This window comes from Trichosurus vulpecula, chromosome 5 (genome assembly GCF_011100635.1).
Source record: "Trichosurus vulpecula isolate mTriVul1 chromosome 5, mTriVul1.pri, whole genome shotgun sequence".
NCBI lineage: Eukaryota > Metazoa > Chordata > Mammalia > Diprotodontia > Phalangeridae > Trichosurus > Trichosurus vulpecula.
In genome coordinates, this window is record NC_050577.1 from 149,752,867 (window position 1) to 149,775,565 (window position 22,699).

Consider the following 22,699-nt stretch of genomic DNA (forward strand, 5'->3'; position numbering starts at 1 on the left):
ATGAATTGATGCAGAATGAAAACATCAATAGTACCAGGAAACCAATGTGTACAAGGACAGCAATATTGTAAGGAAAAACAACTTTGAAAGATCTAAGAACTCTGATCATTTCAATGACCAAACATGTCTATAGAAATCACATGATAAAGCATGTTACCCACCTCTTGACACATGGACACAAGGTCTCTCTCTCTCTCTCTCTCTCTCTCTCTCTCTGTTGTAACTTGGGTTGGGGGTTGCTGTTGTTGTTGTTGTTGTTTTAGTAATAAAGGACTGTGATATGAAAAAAGTCACCACAGCCAAGGTTCAGTCTTAACTGTTTCGGAAAAGCTTTATCATCACAAATTTACTTGTAGGAGAATACTGATCATTCCTCACCTTCCTTCCTCCAACAAACAGGAAGGCATCAGACCTAAAGCCAACATGTAGATATCCAGGAAAAGGCAAAAAAGACAGAACACAAAGACCCCTTGGCAACCCCTCCCTCCCCCTGAACCACCATGGGTAAATAAGACACAAAGAAACATACTTATATCAGGGAAGCTTCCCAAGAAAACAAAACAGTGAAGTCATACCCTTCTCACTCCCTGGAGATTTACCTGGGTTCTCCGTGAAGAACTTAATCTCTCCAAACTCTTCCATTTTTCCTTTTAAATATTTTACTTTTTCCAATAACAGGGAAAAAATTTACATTCATTTTTAAAAATTTTGAGTTCCAAATTCTTTCCCTCCTTTCCCTACTCTCTCGTTGAGAAGGCAAGCAATTTGATATACACCAAACTCTTCTTAATACTATCCAGGGTAATGACTAATAATAAGGGGCACTACTCTTCTCTCTTAAACTTCCCTTATTAAGTGGTGCCACTACCATTCCCACCACCCTCAATAGTATGTATCGTCTCATATGTCTCGTTTATGAGAAATAGTAAATTCCACCTTCTTCTTCCTCCTTTCAGTGTAGCCCAACTTCAGTGATTTCCCTAACCATAGTGTTAAGTAAGCTACTCTTAGTCAGGTCACTGCTAACTCTTAGCCATCGCGCTGATGGGGTGAGTACAGAACTTATTGCCAGAATTCCAGAATTTATCTTTTCTGGGAAACATGGGTATCTATCTATTTGCAATTAGGAAAGATACTTTAATATCCTTTGAAAAGATATTGTGACCAAAATAAATGCTTAAATTATTACTTCTAGATGGAGTCACTAAGATCAAAGAACCCACATTTCTAATAATAATAGTTGATGAAAGGAGATAACTCACCCCTAATGTTGAATAATATTCTGTCAACAGCATTATTTAAATCTCTCCAAAGCAGAAGTGTATGTCTGGAACATTTTCCCACGAAAAGAATAGTTTTACTGTTCTTTTCCAGGTGTGTGTGGTGGGGGTGGGGTGCGGCACAGAGGGAGGGTATGGGTGCATATGTGTGTGTACATATTTGTGATTAGCCCATGTTGCAGCATCTTGTCCCATTTTCCAACCTTGTTTGGATCACATAATGGTCTAAACTCAGTCAGATACTGCTGATGACTACTATTAGCACACAATTCTCCTTGACTACCCCCATGACTTTGGCTCAGAATATGTTCTGTATTCTCCAAATTAAAGTCTGGCAACTCTCAGCTACACAGTCATTTCCTTTACTCAAGTCTTACGGCTTTTTAGCACTTACCCAGAAAGTAATAAATGTAAGAACAAAAGCATGAATGTTTTCTATAGAGACATCTATATATAATATAAATAGCATTATTGTAGATAATCATCTAATCATCAAGATTTGCAAATGGAGGACCTTTTTTCTTTTTTAAAAAATAGTGCCATCTGCTGTGCTAGACACAAATTACAGGGACCCTGCTACCTCATTTTATATGTTGAAAAAGCAGAAACCAGAAAAATTCTCTTATCACTACTACTATTAAATTGTTAGAAATAGCTTTAAATAAAAATTAAATAGTTCTTCCACCAGGAGAGACATAGTTCAAGATAAAATTTAATTTACATTTTAACAGCCATATTTTACATGCATCAGTAAAATGGAAATGGTCTATGTTTTTTGTTCAAGTTGTTGAATTAATTAGTGTTTATGTCTCCTGACTTAAAATTGACTTTTCTGACATGGGTATTCTTCTGCCTTAGGAGAAAGAGCAAGAAAAAGTATCCTTAGTGTATTGTTTCAGTAAGAAGCTCAATGTTGTGATTCACTAAGAAGTAATTATCTTGAGAGGTATAGCTAAACTCAATTTAAAGTGGGGGAACATAAAGGCTCAGTTAAGCTAAGTGATCTGTTTTCTGGCTTTCAGAGCCCTTGAAATTCTCTTCCAAGGAGGTAGAACAGTAATAGTGCATGAAGTTAGTTTATCTCCACCCATAGATCTGTACTAAGAATGTGCCTTTCAAAAGAAACATCTAATTCATCTCCTCTTTTCACATCTTGTTTCAGTTCATGTTTTTGGCAAAGAAAATTTTATGAGAATATTATCTTCAAATCCTCTATTACTTTTGGATCACAAAAAAGTGACCTTGGCTGAATGAATGTAATAAAATGAATGTATTTTCTCCATTGAATCTTTATCTTTCTAAGAATAAATGCATCTGAAACATCAATCATATTGTTCTGTTTGTTTTTCAGTGTAGTATAATATATTAATTTAAAAATTCAGTTATTGTCCAAAAAGTTTACAATATGGCTGATAGATTTCAGAATCCACATTAGGAAAAAATGTGTAAGAATAGCTGATGATTGTTTTGCATATATTATCTCATTTGAACTTCCTAATAACACTGTAAGGTAGGTATTATATGTTGTATTATCCTGATTTTACAAATAAAGAACCTGAGACTCAGGTTAAGTGTCTTGCATATTGTTGCACAGCTAGTAAATGTCAGAGATGTGGTTTAATCCCAGATTTCTCCTAACTCCAAGAATTGCATTAATAGAATCACAGAATATCGGTGTTCAAGGGACCTCAAAGACCTCTAATGCTACCTTTACCTAAGCAAAATTCTCCCTTCTAACATATGAGAATAATAGTCACAACCTCCCAAGACTTACTATTCCATTTTTGCTTAGCTCTTATTGCTAGGAAGTTTTTCCTCAGGTCAATCCTAATTTTGTCTATGTGTACTTTCAGCTAATCAACATTTAGTAAGCACCTACTATGTACTAGGCATGAGGAATACAAAAAAACAAAAAAAAATGAATTAGTCTCTTCCCTCACAGTGGTTGTATTGTCTCAGGCAAGACAACATATGCACATACAGACATATACATAATATGTATGTGTGTCTATATCTTGAATATATATGTGTATACACTCACATATGCAAAGTGATTTCAAGGGTAGAAGACTAGCAGCTAGGGAGTTCAGGAAAGACTTCAAATAGGTGATATCTAAGCTGGCTTTGAAGACAAGTAGGGTTATAAACAGTAGAGGTTAGGAGGAAGTATTTTCCTGGAAAAGCGTGGAGAGAAGAAATGAAGTATTGTATGTGAGGAACAGTAAGAAAGTCAATCTGGCTAGCCTAAAAAGTGCATAAATGAGGGCAAATGCATAACATGCCCAGAAAGGTAAGTTGGAGCCGGAGTGGGAAGTGTTTTAAACATCAAACATAGAAGTTTGTATTTTATCCTAAAGGTAATAGAAAGTGACTAGACTTTATTGAACAGTCCTGCTGGGAAGGCAATGGAGGTTTTTGAGCAAAGGAGTGACATGGTCAAATCTGTGCTTTGGGAATATCACTTTAGTAGTTGTGTGAAGGTTGCATTGGAAAGTAGAGGGAAAAGCCAGGGAGAGCAATTAGGAGTACATTGCAAAAGTCTAAGCATGAAGTGGTAAGGTCTTGAAGTAGGTGGCTGTGTGAGTTGTTGGGATGACAGAATGAAAGTCTCTTCCCTCACGGTAGTTGTATTCTCTCAGGGCAGACAACACATATAAATATAAGTATGTAGAGAACATATATGTGTGTGTACATATGTATCTGTATGTGCATATTTTATAAATGAATGTCTTATATATATATATTTGTATATGTCTATACTCAAACAAATAAGCAAGGTAATTTCAGGGGTAGAAGAATAGCAATTAGGGAGATCAGGAAAGACTTCAAATAGAAGATGATGTCTGAGCTAAACTTTGAAGGCAAATAGGGTTCTAAGTGACAGAGGTAAAGAGGGAACTTTTTTCCTAGAAAAGTATGGAGAGGAGAGATGAAATTTTTGCCTTAGTAACTGCTTATGTATACTGGGTGATTGAGAATGAAAAGTCAAAGATTACTTCAAAGTTGCAAACCTAGATTATTAACAGGATATTAGTGACCTTGATAGAAATAAAGAAGTTAATAGGAAGGATAGGTTTTGCACAAAATATAATGAGTTTTGTTTTGAACATGTTGAATTTGAGATAACTATGGAACAAGCAGTTCAAAAATGTCCACAAAGTATTTGGTGATGTAGGACAACCTTGGGTTGACTATATAGATCTGAGAGTCATCTGCATGGAAATGACAACTGAATTCACGTAAACTGTTGATATCACTGAGAGAGAGTATAGGGGAGGAAAATGCAAGAGTTGATTATGTCCCTAACTTGACCATTTCCATTGATGAAACCATCATTCTCCTAGTCCCCCAAGCTCAAAACTTTGGGATTATATCTGGTTCTTTCACTCTCCCTTGCTGTTCATATTCAAGCATCTGTCAAGTCATATCACTTCTGCTTCTGAAATATCTCTACATTCTCTTTCTTCTTTTCAGTTCTCCTTACCACCACCCTAGATGAAGTCAACAATACCTCTATTCTGGATTATTGTAATAGCTTTCTAACTGATCTTCTTGCTTCTAGTCTCTCTTCTCCAATACAACCTTCTCATGGCTGTCAAAGGAATCTTAAGATCTGACCATGTCTTCCTCTCACTCAAAAACCTCCAGTACTTGCCCATTGCTTACTACGTAAAATATAAATTCCTTTATCTGACATTCAAGGCCCTATACAATCTGACTCCAATATAATTTTCCAACCTTATTTCATATTGTTCTGTGCCAAATTTAACAATTTACAATACCCTAATCTTGTCTTGCTTTCTTCTGCCTCTCAATTTACACGTTCTGTATCTTATACGGAAGTGCATTCTCCTCTCAACTATTTAAATCCCTCTCTCCTTCCAAGATTTCTCTCTTCCACTCCCCACCCCATGCTGGAAGTGCCCACCTCCCTCTTAGAATCTCTGATGCTATTATTTTTTGCCTTTCTTGTTTACTTAATATTGTAACTTTCATTATTAGAACTATTTGCAAACACAGCTTATTACCATAGTAAATTATAAGTTCCTTGAAGGCCGAAGCTGATCCTTCTCATTTTTACATCCTCAGTTTTTAGCACAAAGAGTTGCACATAATAAATAGGTGCCTAGTGAGTGTTTGTTGAGTTTGACTTTTCCACTGAAGGTAAGGGAGATTCACTGAAGTTGATAATTGAGTAATGAGATTATAGTGGTCTGAAGATAATTCTGACATTCTTTTATATTTGAGAGGTATCATGATGCAATGGGCAAAAGCTCTGGATTTAAAGTCAAAGAACCTGCGTTCATATCATGATTGCCACTTTCTACTTAAATGACCTTAGAAAAATCACTTCTCCTTCTTGGCCTAAGTTTCCTCAGCTATAAAATAAGGAAATTAGGTTAGATAGTCTCTAATATCCTTTCTAAATCTATGCTCCTATAATTTGTGGGAATGAAATCTGCTCATTGCCTTCTTTGATAACTCTCTGGTCTCTAAGTTTCTTTATTTTAATCAAAGATATCAGATTCCATAGCCTGAATCTAAAGTGAAAAGTTTTATAAGTAAATCTTTTTTAAGATGTCATAATAAGTGGAGAGCGGAAAAACCCCTCTTATTCCCTAGAGGGAAAAATATTTTTTCAGTTCCCTAAAAATTCAAATTTTTGCTGCCAAGTCTTCAAGCTTCACTCCTGTCAATAGGTCCTCATAGTCAACCTTAATATAATTCCCCTGGAAATACAGCTAACTCTCACATAGAAGCAGAGGATTAAGGTGAGTGGTTTGACTTGCCATGGTTGAGCGCTCATAGAGAAACTTAGAAAATGTAATGCAACTGTTATGAGAGGTACCCTTTGGGTGGGAGGAAAATCATATATATCTGAAAGGATTTCCTGCAGGCTGATGCTGCTAGAATGACTGAGCAATAGAAACCAGTTACATGGAAAGGATCTGAAACAATACTACAGAACAAAAGGTTAGAGAAAGCAGAAAATGAAAAATGTCTTCAGCAAGAAAACAAATCTATTTATAGATACTGTGACTGGACACCTGTTGTCATGTGGCAGATACTACAAATGACCCAAGATTGGTGAGTCATCTTTAACAAGGGCTCTAGATATCTGAGTAAAATCATGACATAAATGAATAGAGCTGATGTGGACCCTAAGCATAGTACTGTAAGATGGAAACCAGATATTTTGGTCAGGGACAAACTAGTACGTGCAAGGTCCAGATACCATTATCTGCTTCTTTGGGAATTTAAGAATGTCAATGCAGGAAGCACAACCTATGTTAGGTGTCAACAGCAGAAGCCAGAACTGAAAAGAAGCAGGATAGCGTAGGGCCTGGAATGCTAATCTTGTTGTTAGGAACATCTGGGTTCAAATTCTGTTTCAGTTGCTTACTATAGACAAGCCACTCAATTTCCCTGGGCTACAGTTTTCTCATCTATAAAATAAGGAGATCGGCCTCAATGAGCTCTAAGGATGCTTCAAATTCTAAACGTATGAATTTAGGAGGAGGACAAAGTGGTCTGGCTAATCCAAACACTACAGCTTAAAGGATCAGAAGACCCTTTTGAATTAACTCAGCACCATTTTGGATATCTGTTTCTCTGGACAAGTTTACTTATCCTTGAGCATTCCTATTCAGGGAATCTATATCTCTGAATCCAGATGCTACCAATCTGATGACTATGTTGGATATGTCTCTTGTCTCTGGCCCCTGAATGCTTGCTAGTTGCATGAAAATTGAACCTTTGATGTTATAGGACCTGATCTATTGACACAATAAATGTGTCAAAGTCAAACTACTCCAGTCTTCAGAGCCTGGCCAACACAAATCCTGACCTTACCCATGCGTGGGGGTAGAAGGAGTAATACATGTGGGTGAGAGTGGTTTTCATGTCAACATCAATGTCAGAGACCAAGAATCAATAAAAATTTATAAAGCACCTACTATGTTCTGCATGTACTACCCATGCTAAGTGTTGGGGCTACAAAGAAAAGGCATAAGAAAGGCTTAGCCCTCCAGGAGCTTATGATCTGGGGGGGGGGAGGAGAATATATTAAAAGAAACTGAAAAGTAGTGAGGTGAGGAAGGGGTGGGGTAGGGAAGTACAGGTAAAGGGGCATCACTAAGACCAGCAGAATCAAAGTGTGAAATGATGAGTTGAATGTCCTGGGAAATGGTGAAGAATCTGAGAGGCACTCTCTAATTTCCACCCTACCCCTCTCCAATCAGAGGGAGGGAAGGACCACATGGGCAGGGAGTGCTGAGGATGTGTGAGTTTCAGAGAGGATTTCATTTCACAGAATGATGTTTCTGGAGATCATGATGCCAGGAGTCAATGAAAAATAGATTGAATTGATTCCCTAGAGAGACACACCAGTGACCATATTAGGGTGACCATTTGACTTTAAAGTGCCTCTAGTTGATGAGATCAAAAGATTTTTTCCCCTTCACCTTTACAAACTGGCACCCATAACAGCTTGATTAATTTGACTGATTTTACTGCCACCTTGATCTCATAAATACCCACGCATCTGTTTGATCACTTCCGTAATAGTAGTGGTTTATGTAGGTAAAGTCAAGTCAATAGGCATTTATTAAGCACCTACTATGTGCCAGACACAATATGTTAAGTTTTAAACATATAAAAAAGGGGTGGAGGGCAAAAAATAATACCTGCTTCCAAGGACCTCATAGTCTAATTAAAAAGCCAACATACAAACAATTATGTACAAATAGAATATATACGAGACAAAGTAGAGCTAATCTTAGAGGGAAGACACAAGTAACTTGTCTGAAGTCACACATGTAGAACATAGAGCCAGTAATAAATGCAAGTCCAGTGATTTAAAATACATTACTATTTCTACTAGGCTAATAGTACTACTAAGCTTTATGCATAACTGAAGTTAGCCAATCAATAAGTATTATTGATTTTGAGTAATTCATTGAGCCTTACTAGGTGCTAAGCCCCAGGCCCAAACCCCTATTAGGTGTAAAACCTTAGTGGGTGTGGACTGGCAGCTAAGGTGGGGCCCAAAGTGGAGCTAACTCCAGGGAGGGCCTAGTTTACGTGTCTGGGAGAGCAGAGGCTTTTAGACCACGTGGGTTTAAGTCCGCCTCTTTGTCACCATTTTAGGTCAGGTGGGTGAGCCGCATGTGTGACTTACCCCTGACGCTGAAAAAGATATAAAAACCGGGGGTTGGCTGCCTGTTCTTTGGCGCTCATTCCCGCAGCAGTGGTGACACCCGTGACTCTGGGCCAGCCCTTGTTCTGAGCTCCCGGGCTGAACCTAGATGTTGGCAGATCAAAAGAACCTGTTCTTTGGCAGCTTTCTAGGTGCTGGTTGTAGGTGGATCTTACACCCCCACAGAAGCTGCTAGACAGATTGTAGACACAAATCCCTTCTGGAGGGCCCCCACCCCAACCCCTGCCTAGCAGCGCCTGCCCAGCGGCGCCTGCTTAGAGGTGCCCAGTGGCTTTCATGTACGGCAGAATTCGGGTGCTGAAGGCACTGGTGCGGATGTGGCCCTTTCCGCGCCTCAGCTTCCGGGTGCTGCTGCCCCAGCCCAAGCAGCTCGGCTGGCCCGAGCGGCCCCACCAGGATAGCGTGGAAGCTGTGATCAGACCGTGATCGAAGCGCTGCTCGACGACGCGCTGTCCAGGACATATAGCAGCAGGAGGCCTCAGCTTCGAGTGTTGGACATGACTGGCTTCCTGGATGCCAACTGCAGGGAGGACCCCACAATTATGAGAATGTGGACTCGCTTAGTGGAAAACACCTGTTTCTCCTCCGAGACTGGCCGGAGAAGCTCAATACTTGGCCAAGCGCCGAAAGTTGGATCCTCAGGTCCCTGTCGCTAGTCCTGTGGAAGTGCACATTGACCTGCTGGTGAACCGAAATTCTTACAGTGTCCTGAAAGTGGCTCTCCAGGCCAGCACTTGTGGCCCCCTTCGCCTTCGCTGCAGGAGCCTTTGCGCTGAGGAACTGTCGGGTCCTCGCACTGTAGCTCTCTTGGAGCTGCTGGACCCAGTGTGTCTGCGCCAGGTGGACCTTCTCCTCAACAACCTGGGACTCTCAGGCCTGTGTACTCTCGTGCCCCACATGGCCAAGTTCACCCACCTGTTGAGCCTGAAGCTACGACATAGCAATGTGGATGTGCGGTGGCTCACAGCTGAGGAAGAAGGCAACTTCCAACTCTTTGTTTCTGCAATTGGCCAGCTGAGGAGCCTCAAGGAACTCAACATGTGTTCCTTTGGACTCTCAGGCCGCCTTCATCAGCTCCTTAGCAGTCTACAGGGCCCTCTGGAAAGCCTGAAACTTCCCTTCTGTGACCTTCTCTCTGGGGACTTGAGTTACTTGGCCCAGAGCCCCCATGCCACCTATCTCAAGAAGCTGGACCTCAGTGGCAACAAACTATCTGGTGACCTCCTGGCACCTTTTCAGAGACTACTGAGGGAAGCCTCAGCCTCCCTGCTTTGTCTGAAGGTTACACAGTGCCAGCTCATGGATGTCAACCTTGTTAGTACCTTGCCTAACCTATGCTGCTGTACCCATCTCCACTACCTTAGTCTCTATTGGAACCCTCTTGCTAGTGCCAGAGTGAAGAACTTGATCGAACACTCACTGGCATTGCCTGAGCTCCAGCTGGTTGTTCACCCAGTCCCTGTGGATTGCTACAGGGACCTGCCGTGGCCACCCTCTTCAGCCAATCTCAAAGAGGGTACTGTGGATGAAGAGAGGCTTGCCAGTGTGCAAGCTGAGCTGCAGCAGTTGCTACAGGCCAGGCGGCACCACAATGTGCTATGGACCATGGATTTATACGGCCACCACAGTTTGGACTACTTCAGCCTGTAGTATCTGTATATTTATATTTATGGAGTAGAAGGGTGGGGAGGGGAAGTGCGAAGAGAGGCAGTATTCCTCTGCTTTGCTACTGATGCAGTATTATTCCAAGGAGGCAAGTGCTTCCTTCTCTGAGCTTTGGCAGAACCAGAATGGGCCATACTCAGTATATGCTCCAGGATGGGTTGTGTAATGGGGTTATAGACTCTCTATGCCTCGTCCATGCCGCACATAATGGCAGAGTTGTTCTAGGGCCAGAAGTTCTGGCTTTCAAGGAGAGGGGAACCCTCTGCTTTCCTGGAGATATTTATTTGTATGTAATAAACTCCAGGACCCATGAAAAAAAAAAGAAGTAGGAAGATTTGAGTTTAAGTCTTGCATCTGGCATGTGTTAATTCTGTTATTATGAATGTCACTCCAAACTCTTAGTGCCAGACAGGTAACTCTCCAAAACTATGTTACAGATAAGTTACCATTCTGTTTTGGAGGAGAGAATTTCCATCCTTAGAGTTTCCTACTTCAGTGAAATAATATTAGAAGGAAAACATTTTCAATTAAAAGCAAGGTTTTGAGAAAGAAGAGCATGGAAATGGTAAAATATAAATCTTCTCTGTTCTTGGTATTCATTTGTAGCACTATGTATCTAAAATTATTTCCACGGTGAATGTTATCTGATAGTCAATTTGTTAATACTGATTAATATAATTATCTTCCATTAAAGCAGGTACTGTGGGGAAATTTAAAGGGTGTAGAAAACACTTCTGCTCTCAAACATGTGGCATGGTTATATCAAAACAAAGAAACATAGAAATATGTTGTAAAAATAATAGTTCACATGGATAGAGTGCTTTAAGGATTATAAATTACTTTCTTTAGAACAATATTAAATATGGTTAATGAAAACAACAGAAAGATAATTCCATGTGGAGAGATGGCATAGCGCAAAAGTGGGAGTGGAAGTGAGTGGTTTGTATAAGACAAATGGCACATTCGTTTGTCTGGTTAGATTGAAGTGCTTGTATATAGAAGACAAAAGTGAGTAGGAGGTATAAGCTGGTGGCAGAGATTTGAATCTCATCATTCGCAGTGTTAATAGAATTTCAGAATCAAGTAAGCTGTGTTAAATAATAGTATGCATAGAGTGATGCTTGTGGAAAATAAATTAAAGTTAAATTCAGCATCTCAAGTTAGAGAGGTCAGCAAGGAGCTAGTCTACATATAGTAGTCAAGTATTATCTCAATTGAGCCCTTACTTCTATTTCTGTTCTGTTTATACTCCAATTCAGTTCTTGTTTCCTCCCAATTTTGCCATGTTCTTTACACATCCTTAATAAGATAGCCTATCTTTTCCAACTTTTGATTCATCAACTGAGAGAATTTAGAACTGGAAGTCACTTTTGTATCATCTAGCCTATGCCTACCCCCACCCCTTATCTTATATTTAAGAAAATCAAGCTGTGGAAATTTCAAGTGACTTGCCCAAGGTCAAAGTAGAACTGGTGTTTGATTCAAAATCTTGAACCCAGGTATCTTGTCTCCAAGTCCTGCTTTCTTTCTGCATCATCATACTTTGCTGCTATAGTAGGTAATCAATTTGTTGATTTTTTTTGCTTTCTTTTAACATAACTTCTTTTTCATACATGGTGGCTGACATGCTTTCAAAGGGAGAGTTAGAGGTAATCTCTTAGGCTGCCTAATGGAGATATTTTTCCTAGATTTCTGAGTGGAAACTAAAGCCAGCAGAAGTGTGACAGTCCTGAAAGTTAACTCATATCCTTCATGTTGTGGAGTCAATTTTAAATTACTTTAATTTGACAAACCTTTATTAAGCACCTACTGTGTGCAAGGCATTAGCTAGGCAATGTGTCTATAAAGACAAATAAAACACTCCTTACCTTCAAGTTTATATTCTACTGAAGGGAAATGACTAGTACTCGAATACAAAGTATATGCAGAAATATACAGAGTTACTTGAAAAGGAAGAGAATACTAATAGCTAGGGAAGAGTCAGAGAGGCAGCGCCTGAGTCATACTTTTAAGGAAGCTAGGGATTCTATGAGGAAGGAGAGGAACAAATACATTCCAGACATAGGGGACCACTTCTTCAAAGGCACAGAGCAAGAGATGGAATGTTTCATATAGAAAACAGCTAGCAAAGTAGAACAATTCTGATACAAGGGCTGCACACAGCTATGGAGTCATCATAAAGAACACCATTTTTGTATTATCCTTCGGTAAGAGGAATTAACATTACGATTTGAACTAGAACGCTACAGTGTCAACAACATCCTTAGGGTTTGAAACTCTGTTTACTTAGTATTTAAAGCCATTACCATATGTCATGTAATTAGGGATTGGCTCCCACCTGAACTTCCATGGCTGCTTCTATACTTTAATGTGGAGTGATGAGTGAGTTATCATTAGTACTGGGAATTCAATAGGAGCTCTCAATCTCTTACTTCAGTGACCATAAAATAAAAAAGAAATAGTCGCATGTGTGCCTAAAGATCCTTTATTCAAGTTTGTAAAAACATTTGTCAACACCAAAATTTTGTCATCCTGACATCTGATGCTTCCTTTAGATCTCATTTTTAAAAAAAATCATTTGGACACAGACAGCAAAATGGGTTTTAGTATTTGAAGGTCACATCTATTTGTGGCTGATTAATAGTACTTTTTGAAATCATTTGGTCCATCTTGACCTAATTTTTCCAGATCTCTTACTTTTTGTTTAGTTAGATATTACATCCTAGATAAAAAAATGAAAGGGAGAGGGAGATAAGAAGGGGTAGATTCACTGCATTTTGAATTATTATGTAAAAAAAACCCAGATATTTCTGCTTCCCAGAACTATCCTTGTGTCCTAAAAACCATTGCAGGCAGGTAATTGGATGAAATATTTTTTTTTCTTTCTTTGGCTTCTTTTTCTTCACTTTTTTATGTGATGAGAATAAAGGAGACTTCTATTTCTATTTTGTGTTTTTTTCAAATCCCAGAACTGGCCATGTAATCAGTTATTCTGACCATGTGTCTTTATTAGCATTCAGCATGTCAGTCTGAGCTCCTATAAATCTGAGTCAGATGTCAGCAGGCAGCTGCATCAAACGGCTTCTCCTGTTTACCCAATAAATGATAAAGAATGTGCCCCTTCAAATAGCCCCATAATTCACAAAGAAAATATCATTTGCTCTCCTATGTGCTTTTATGGGAAGAAGGTTTCTCATTTCCAAAATTGTGATGCAGTAAACATTCTGATGCTGCATGTATTAATCTATCAGCTTCTTTGACAGTGAGCTACCTTGCTGCTTAGACTGATAAACTAGGTTTATTCATAAGCAAAAAATGGTTCCCAACTATACTGTACAGATCCTGAGAAAATATTTTTATTTGTGATCCTGTGGGCTTGAAAGTCAAAATGGATGTGACGATCACTTTATCTCGTTAGTTAATAGGCAGAAATGCTGTTGAGCTTTTCTTCATTTAATCTGTCCTTCAATACTAGAGCTTTTTTAACAACTAGCTTTTTCTTCATCTAGACTGCTGTAAAGCAAAATGTATAGTGTTAAGGATGACAGAAATTTCTCTCCTATCACAGACATTCAAGTATGCTGTAGAGCTTGTGCACCATGCCTGAGTATGTGTTCTGACTTTATTAACCTTTTCTCATCGATGGCTGTTGCAATGCCACTGTTTGAGGTGTCTTTAACTGAGACATATTTTATATTTCTCTAATTACAGCACTATCTCGACAATGACAGTCACTGACTATAATTACTCACACCAGTTTCCCTCAGTATCTAAAAAACACATTGTCAAGGCTGACAGTCTATTCTTAACATTTTTTAAATCATTGGTTCACCTGAAAATTTCCTCCTTTTCACCTCTTTTCACCTTCCTGACCCTCTGACTTTGCAGAACCTCTTTGCCTAAAGGTTCCCACCAGTCCTTCCAGAACAAATACTATACATTAGTTTTTATTTTCCTATGTGTTCCACCATTCCCCGGATCACAGAGCTGGTTTGTCTTACCATCTTGCATATATGATTATATATCTGAAGCCATCCTTTAAGTCAAAATGCATTTTATGAGAGGCTAGGACCAGGAAAGCAGGTTGGAGATTTACCAAAATTTTAGAATCTAAGACAAATCATTCCCATTCTATAAGATTTAATAGTGTTCCTATGAAAATTAATTAACAGACTAATTAATTGTCTATCAAGCATACTCAAGAGAAAAAGTCAAATGCTTAGGAGTGATGATTATTGTATTTTGTGGGGTCTTTGTAGGAGAAATACATTTTTCCTATGTACAAATAAGCAATTAAGCCAAAAATTTTAAAACACACTTAAGAAAAATTACTGAAGTTATTGCATTCTTTATCACCCAGTGCTTAAGCTTCGATTTAGACTTTGGACAAAAGAGAAGATAGAGACCTGACACCAAAAAATATAGGAAATCTTTATAATCCTCAGTTAATATGGGATTAATAAGACATGGAATTCAATCATCAATCATCTTTCTTGTACATTTTCTCTGTGTTCCACATTTCTTAAAATATTTCTGATTTTTGAGGGATGGCTATATGATGCTTCCCTCAACATGGCACAATTCCAATCACAATTGATATGTGGGATAGAAACTGAACCTGTGATTGTATAGATACAGGGAATTACTAATGTAGATTGATAATTTCTCATCAACCTATAGTTTTAGAGAGTCATTTAGGTCACTGAGTATTTCATGGATTTGTCCAGGGTCACATAGACAGTATGTGTTAGAAATAGGACTTGAGATCTAGATATGAAGAGATATTGTAAGAAAATTTGAAGAACATGGAACATATTATCTATCAGACTTATGGGTCTATAGGTTCCCAAAGTAGGCAATACCACCCCCAGGGGGCACTGGAATGATCCAGAGGGGTGGTAGTAGCCTCAGGTATGATTGGGGGGAGCACGGAATAAAAAATAAGGGGGTGGTAGAACCATAAAGAAGAAAAGAGAAGAAAATTTTGAAAAACCATTCATTCATGTTTCATCTCTTGTGTAACAAAGTTAAAGTCGTAGTGATTACATTATTTTCCAAATAATGAATCAGTAGTCAAGTCAAGTCTGCCAACAGGTCTTAACCAGCAAATGTTGGCCGATGAGCATGTCATACATACATTGTTGGGAAGTCCAGCGTACATCGGCAGGAATATGTGCGTGTAATGACTTGTTTACAATATGATACTCTATGGTTACATGACACAATGACACAATATTGTGTCATCAAAATTTCAATGCAGGAATAATTTACAATAAATTACTAAATTTAAGATGTATCATTTTTTTAAAAAAAATATGTTTTTTTAAATGAGGCAAATTGGGAACCTGTGGAATAGACAATTTATGAATAGATAACACATAGAAAGCAATATGAAGTATAAAATGGATAATTTCAATTACATTAAATTAAAAAGGTTTTGTACAAATAAAAGAAATGTAGCCAAGATCAGAAGGAAAACAGAAAATTGGGGGGAAGGGAGAATTTTATAAACAGTTTCTCAGATAAAGCTCTCATATCTCAAATATATAAAGAACTTTGTCAAATCTACAAGAATACAAGTCATTCTTCAATTGATAAATCAAAGGATATGAATAGTTTTCCAATGAAGAAATCAAAACAATTTATAGTCATATGAAAAATGCTCTAAATCTTTATTGATTGGAGAATTGCAACTTAAAACAACCTGGAGATATCATTTTACACTGATCAGATGGGTTAAGATGGTTGAAGGGGAAAGTGGCAAATGTTGGAGGGGATACAGACAAATTGGAACACTAATTCATTGTTGGTGGAATTGTGAACTGATCCAACCATTTTGGAGAGCAATCTGGAATTAAGCCCCAAAAAATTATTAAACTGTCTATAACCTTTTACCCAGCAATACCACTACTAGGTCTATTTCCAAAGATGATTGGGGAAAAGGAAAAGAACCTATATATTCTAAAATATTTATAACAACTCTCTTTGTGGTGGCAAAGAACTGGAAATTGTGGGGATCCCTGCTAATTAGGGAATAGCTAAACAATTTGTAGCTATTGCTATGCTACAAGAAATGATGAGCTCCATGACCTTAGAAAAACATGGATAGACTTGCATAAAATAATGAAGAACAAAATGAGCAGAAACAAGAAAACATCATATATAGTAAAAAACAGTATTGTTTTAAGAACAATTTTGAGCAACTAGGTCATTTTGATATAAATACTCAAATTAACTATAAAGGACCTATGAAGGAAGATGCTATCTACATCCAGAGAAAGAACTGATAAATAGATGTATAGAATGATATATATATATATATATATATAGTATCTATACACACATATATACATATGTACACACATACATATACATATATATATATAATTTATGTTTAATAATAGCCATCTCTAGGGTAGGGGGAGGATGGAAGAAAAAAAAGGGAAAAAAAGAAAGTCACATGATAAATTTAATATATATTTAAAAGGAATAGGAAGTTGTACATAATAGATTTGCAGTTCCATGTACAATCATCTTTTTTCTATTCTAATTATTTTAAGGAAATGCTTGTTTTATTTCTTAAGTTCAGAATAAAGTAAATAAAAAGAGAAAGAAATCTAGTCATAGGATCTTGGAATTCAGAGCTGGAAGGAGCCACATCCAGTCCAATCCATAAGACCCAGAGGATGTGTGAAGTATTTTGTCCAAAATCCATACAGTTGGCAAGGGCCAGATACAAGATTAGATACTGAGGTCTTCCTAAAACCCTGTAAAATGTATTTTTTTCTTGTCACGTACATAGTAGACCTTTAAAAAAATCTTCATTTTGTTTAAAAAGAAAGAAACAAAGAAAGAAACAAAGAAGACTTGAACCTAAGCCTTTCTTGCGCTTAGCCATTTCTTTTGCTGAAACTGGCATAGCTGCAATAAAAGAGAAAATGTAAATGTTTTGGTACAGACACATTTGTGATATAATGCATGCAAGGCTCAACCCAACCTATCAACCAAGCACCAAGTATTTATTAAGTGACTAATGTGTGCTACGCCTGGGGATACAAAAAAAATGAAATGTTCCAGATCTCGAGGATCTTACATTCAATTAGAGGAAAAAATACATGTATAAGTATAGACAAAATAAATACAAGTTAATTGGGGGAAGATATTTATCATCCATTTGACACCTTCATTTGATACTTCTGTTCACTACCTACCACATGCAAGGCATTATGTAGAATTTGTAAGTAAGGAGTTCTTAACCTTTTTTTGCATCATGGACTCAGTGACAGTCTGATGAAGTCTATGAATCCTTTCTCCAAAGGATGTTCTTAAATGCATAAAATAAAATACATAAAATTACTAAAGAAGCCAATTATATTGAATACAGCTATCAATTTGTTTCTTTTTAAAAGATTACAGACCCCCCGGGTTAAGATCCTCTGCTTTAATTTTAAAAATGACTAAAATATAGTACCGGCTTACAAAATAAGAGAGACAGAGAGAGAGGAAGTATATGCAACTACATAGAAGGTGAATGTGAAGATATGTAAGAAAAATACAATCAAAATGATATGAGATGTTAGAGGTAATTTCCAGCTATGGGCAGAAGGCCAAAGAAAGTTTCATGGAGGAGATGGCATTTGAGATGGTCTTAAAGGATAGATAGGATTTCAACAGACAGACATTGAGATGGCCTCCAGACACATAGAATGACATGGGAAAGGGTATAATACCTTACACTGATGTGGCACATTACAATTTGCAAAGTACTTTACTCACAACAAACTTGTGAGATAGGTTATTACTTTCATTTAATGACAAGGAAATAATGGGTATGAGATATTGGTGAGTTACTCAAAGTCACATGGCTAGTAAGTTAGAGTAGTAAGATACGAATTCAAGTCATTCTAACTTGGGCCTAACTTAGGCCAGTCTAGTGGCTCAATGAGACACTTACAAACTATGTAATATTAAACCATTTAATACTTAATATTAAATCTGCAAATGAAACTTACTCAATAATAGCATGGAAAGAATATTCAGTAAAGATATAATGCTGGCTTATATGGGCATAGCTCACCTTGGCATTTAAGATAATGGTATGCTGTGTTAGAAGGGTCTGTTAACTCAGTGGGAAGTCTGTCTGGCCTAATGGGGCTGTGATTTTATGCCTTAAGTAACTGGAAAGCCATGTCAACAATTAAAACCTTAATCTCCTGACCCAATTAAGTCTAAAAGACAGAAAGTTTCATTTCATCCTTATAGAAAAACTAGTCTAGGTAGCAGGGATTTTCAGCTGTTGCTTCCACCACACCAGTCTTCTCACTTAAATCATTGCTCTTTCTATTTCCAAACTGATTAGAGTATATAAACTAGAGTACAAGGTCTGAAGTAATGCTGGAATAATTGGTTAGAATCAGATTGTGAGGACTTTATAAAATTGTTTTTATTTTATTTCAACCATGTTATACATTATTACTTTTCAGTTATTCTGTGGGCAGGCCAAACAGGCCTTCTTGTTCCAAGCAGTACAAATGCTCATAGTCATACTGGGCCAGGCTCCGACCCCAGATCATATTTCACATTCCATCTGATCCTTCGTCTTGCCATTTACCTGCATTATTTCTTTTAGACCACAGGACTTCCTGAAATTATGCCCTGAGTGACCTAATCCACTCAGCTTTAGAACCACTCTCCTGGGGCCTTGCTATCCTGATGTGAGTCAACCAGCACCAATGAACACAGGCCTCTATATCCAGCCTCTATAGGCCATGCTTCATATCTCAAAATATAATCCATTCTGGCCATCTCCTTGCCATCTGTATGACTACCATATTCTTAATACCTTCTATTGCTTTACTTTCCACCTCTTACAGTGTGAACAGTAATGAAAAAAAATCAACCATTGCTTATGCTAGAAAGGGTAGGTCAATTGTCACCCTTGCCTCCGTTAACAATACCTATGACTTGCCACACCCAAATGTCTTTTCCTGGTCTCCACTCCCTTATGTGTATTTTCTCCTCCTGCTAGTACATGTTTCTTGAGGGCAGGGATTTTGATGCTTTTGTATTTGTATTTCTAGAACTTAGCTCAGTGCTTAATACATAGTAAGCACCTAAATGATTTTTATTCATTTATTCATGTATTCATCCATTCCTCACACCAACACTCAATTTCCTTTCTCTGTGCCTTGGCACAGTCTCTCTCCTATGGCTGGAATGCTCTCCTCCCAACTACTCTTCAGAATTTCTAGTATCCCTTAAAAGCTTAGCTGGTGCCACGTTCTAAATGAAATGTTTCTTGATCCCCCCCACTAGTTCCTTTGTCTCATTTATTGCTTTGTTTTTATTTTGTACTTAAGTTGTATATATTATTTATGTATTCTACCTAAAATGTAAGCTCCTTGAAGGCTGAGACTGTTGCATTATTTTTGTCTTTTGTCTTTTTGTCCTTTTTGTCTTTGTATCCCCAAACCCTAGCACAGTGTCTGTCACCATAGGTGCTTAATAAATGCTTGCTGAATGATTGATATTTGAAGAGGAGCCAAAGGTATCGGAAAGGGAGATAGTATAGTTAAAAGTTGTACACTAGGAATATTACTACAGGATGATATGTAGAAGAGTATGAAAAAAAAACTGAAGGTGGGGAAAACTAGTTAGGAGAATAAAACAAAAGCAAAAATCTCCTCTTCTTTTTCTTCTTGTAATTCAATGGTAAAGGCTGCCTAGATGAAAACTCCTTTGGCCTGATATTATGCCACTCTCGACTCCTTTATCAACCCAGACTCTCCTATAATATGTCCTACCCTGTTCTTCCCTGCCTTTACATTGTATCCTATGGAACTCCTATTCTGTTTTTTTTTTAACAAATTGCCCTTCATGTTAAACGTCATCCTCTCACACTTCTACCATCTTTTTGTAAACACAGAAACTTGACTCCCCTCAGAAGCTACTGCATCCCTATTCACTCTACTCATGTTGGCTATGCTTACCTCTAACCTGATTCAGCTCCTGAGTTCCCAAACTACTTTTCCACTAGCCTTCTCATCCTGAAGTTTCCTCAGCTCCTCCGGCTTCTTCTTCCAATTGGTGAGTTAAGTTCCTCTTCAAAACCTCTGTTTGAGAACATATCTATGCCATCCATGCTCACCTCTAACCCAGCTCAGCTCCTGAATCTCCAGACAACTTTTTTTATTTTGACACTACATAGGTATCTCCCTCCCCATCCCTGACTTTTCATTTCCCTTTTATATGATGCTTCTCCCATTAGAATGTAAGCTCCTATCTTTTTGCCTGTCACATAGTAAGCACTTATCACTTTATCTATCCATCTTTCTATTTGTTCACCTTCTTCAGTACTGGAGGCATCTTCTCTTATATAATCTCTGGATTGTTAAATTATTTTTGCTTAATTTGAAGATCTTTCCCATCCATTAATAGGCCCATGTGACCTGCTTAAGTCACAGGGAAGCCTAAGTCACATGAAGCCTGTGGTGGGAGGAGCTTGCTGAAAGGGTAGAGCAGGAAGGGTGGAACAGAGCTAAGAGGAAGTCAAGTCAGAGCAGTTAGAGAGGTGGAAGAGAGTGGAAACAGGCAAGGAGGCAGCTAGGATTGTGAATGTTTGTTTGTGGGAAGGCTGGAGCAGTGGGAAGGCTCTGGGATGGAGTTGCTCCCTGCTGTGATAATGTGTATTAACTTCTTTGTTGCTATGATGGATTCAGTTTTCCTGGTGTTGGGATTTGGCTTTCTGGTGTCTGAATAAATGCTTTGGTTCTGTCTTCTATATGGAGAGTCTGTTATATTTTGCGATTCAGAACCATGCCAGCATATTCATAGTAACAGCAACCACTGTGAATATTGCCTTGGCAATACAATCTCTAACAAAAGAGGGGCTAGAAGGAATAGACCTACTCCTCATTGCTCACTGCTACTTATAAATTCTCTAACTATCATTACTCAGCAGCCTCTCCTCTGGAGATCATTCCATCCCTCTCCATCATCCTATACAAATTCCTGTAGCAGTTATTTACTAATTCATACACTAGGTGAAGATCTCTACTTTCTCAAAAAGATCAGTACCTTTTTCATCATCTACTCCAACTCAATCTGTTCTTATATTTGGGCAATTCAATACTCATGTCGATATCCTCTCATCTCCATTTCATCCCAGCCTCACACAAGGATATTGATACCTTAAATTCATTGTCATACACATTCCATTTGAATTGTTTTAGGAAGATTCTGAAGATCAGCTAGCAGGATAAGGTACCAGACACTGAGGTCCTTGCTCAAACCGCCAAGTATTCAAACTCTGCTTCAGAGGGCGCAGCTCTGATGGGCCGGCCACATTGTTTGAATGCAAAATGTATGCTTGCCAAAAAGACTATTTTATGGAGAACTCACACAGGGCAAATGTTCACATGGTGATCAGAAAAAAGCAATATAAGGACATTCTCAAGGTCTCTCTCAAAAACTTTGGAATTGATTGTGTGACCTCGGAGACATTGGCATAGGATCATTCAGCATGGCATTCCCACATCAGAGATGGTGCTGTGCTCTATCAACAAAGCAGAACTGAAACAGCTCAAAGGAAACACAGGATGCGCAAATTTAGACTATCCACCCCAAATGTTCACATGAACTATTTGTGCCCAACCTGTGGTAGAACATTGCGAGTTCATATTAGTCTGATCAGCCACAGTTGGACACATTGAAACTTGATTCTAGTATAGTGATGTCATTTTGGTCCTCTTTGAGAACAAAGGACAACAACCAACCATACATTTGTTCTATCTCAGTGATCTCAAACCTTGAAATTTCTCTGACCATAAGATCATGTCCTTCCATCTTTCCCCATGCCTCATCCTTCCTAAACCTGTTTTGCCAGTTGACAATTTGGTGGTTGCCAATGCAACCTCCACTTAATCCACCCCTCTCTGTGCTCCAAATTTATCACACTTGTTTTGGACTTGTTTTGTTCCCTTTGAAATCTTGATACAATGCTAATTAACCAGACCAATTTTATTCTGTCCTATGATGGACAAAAGCTGATCACTGCTCATTTCTTTCTAAATTGTAAGCCTAAATTACCTTCACCATTGGCCTTCTATGCTTCTATTCCCAGGATGATTAATGCTACTGGAAAAAGTCACAAAGCTGATCTTATAGGCTATACTGCAAATTTATACTATTTGATATCAATGGAGCTCTCACTGGTGCTAATCCCTTTATTCTTCTCTAATCCACTGTTCATCACACTCCCACACTATCGAGTCCAAACCTTCTCTTCTCTCCTCGATCCATTTATTGTACCACTTCTTCTTCCCTTTCAGATAGAACTTTGTCTCATATTTGACAGAGAAAATTGAAGTCATCAGTCAGGAGCTTCTTATTTTACCCAATTCTGTACATAGAATGTCCCTAATATCTTGCCCCTTTCTCTGTTTTTGTTCCAGTATCAGAAGAAGGGGGCTTACCTTACAAGGGGGCTTACTTTGTCTGTACTAATATTCCCTATTCTCACATCTTAACCATAAGA

General features: G+C 38.1%; 1 protein-coding gene across 1 annotated transcript in view; it reads left to right on the plus strand.

Moving 5' to 3' along the window:
- LOC118851093 (leucine-rich repeat-containing protein 14-like) overlaps positions 1-10,239 on the plus strand; it is a 29,623-nt gene extending 19,384 nt beyond the window's left edge. Inside the window, 3 exon segments of the mRNA XM_036760645.1 lie at positions 8,768-8,919; positions 8,922-9,100; positions 9,102-10,239. Coding sequence (XP_036616540.1) covers positions 8,768-8,919; positions 8,922-9,100; positions 9,102-10,149 — 1,379 coding nt within the window. The 3' untranslated portion in view covers positions 10,150-10,239.
- The last annotated feature ends 12,460 nt before the right edge of the window (positions 10,240-22,699 follow it).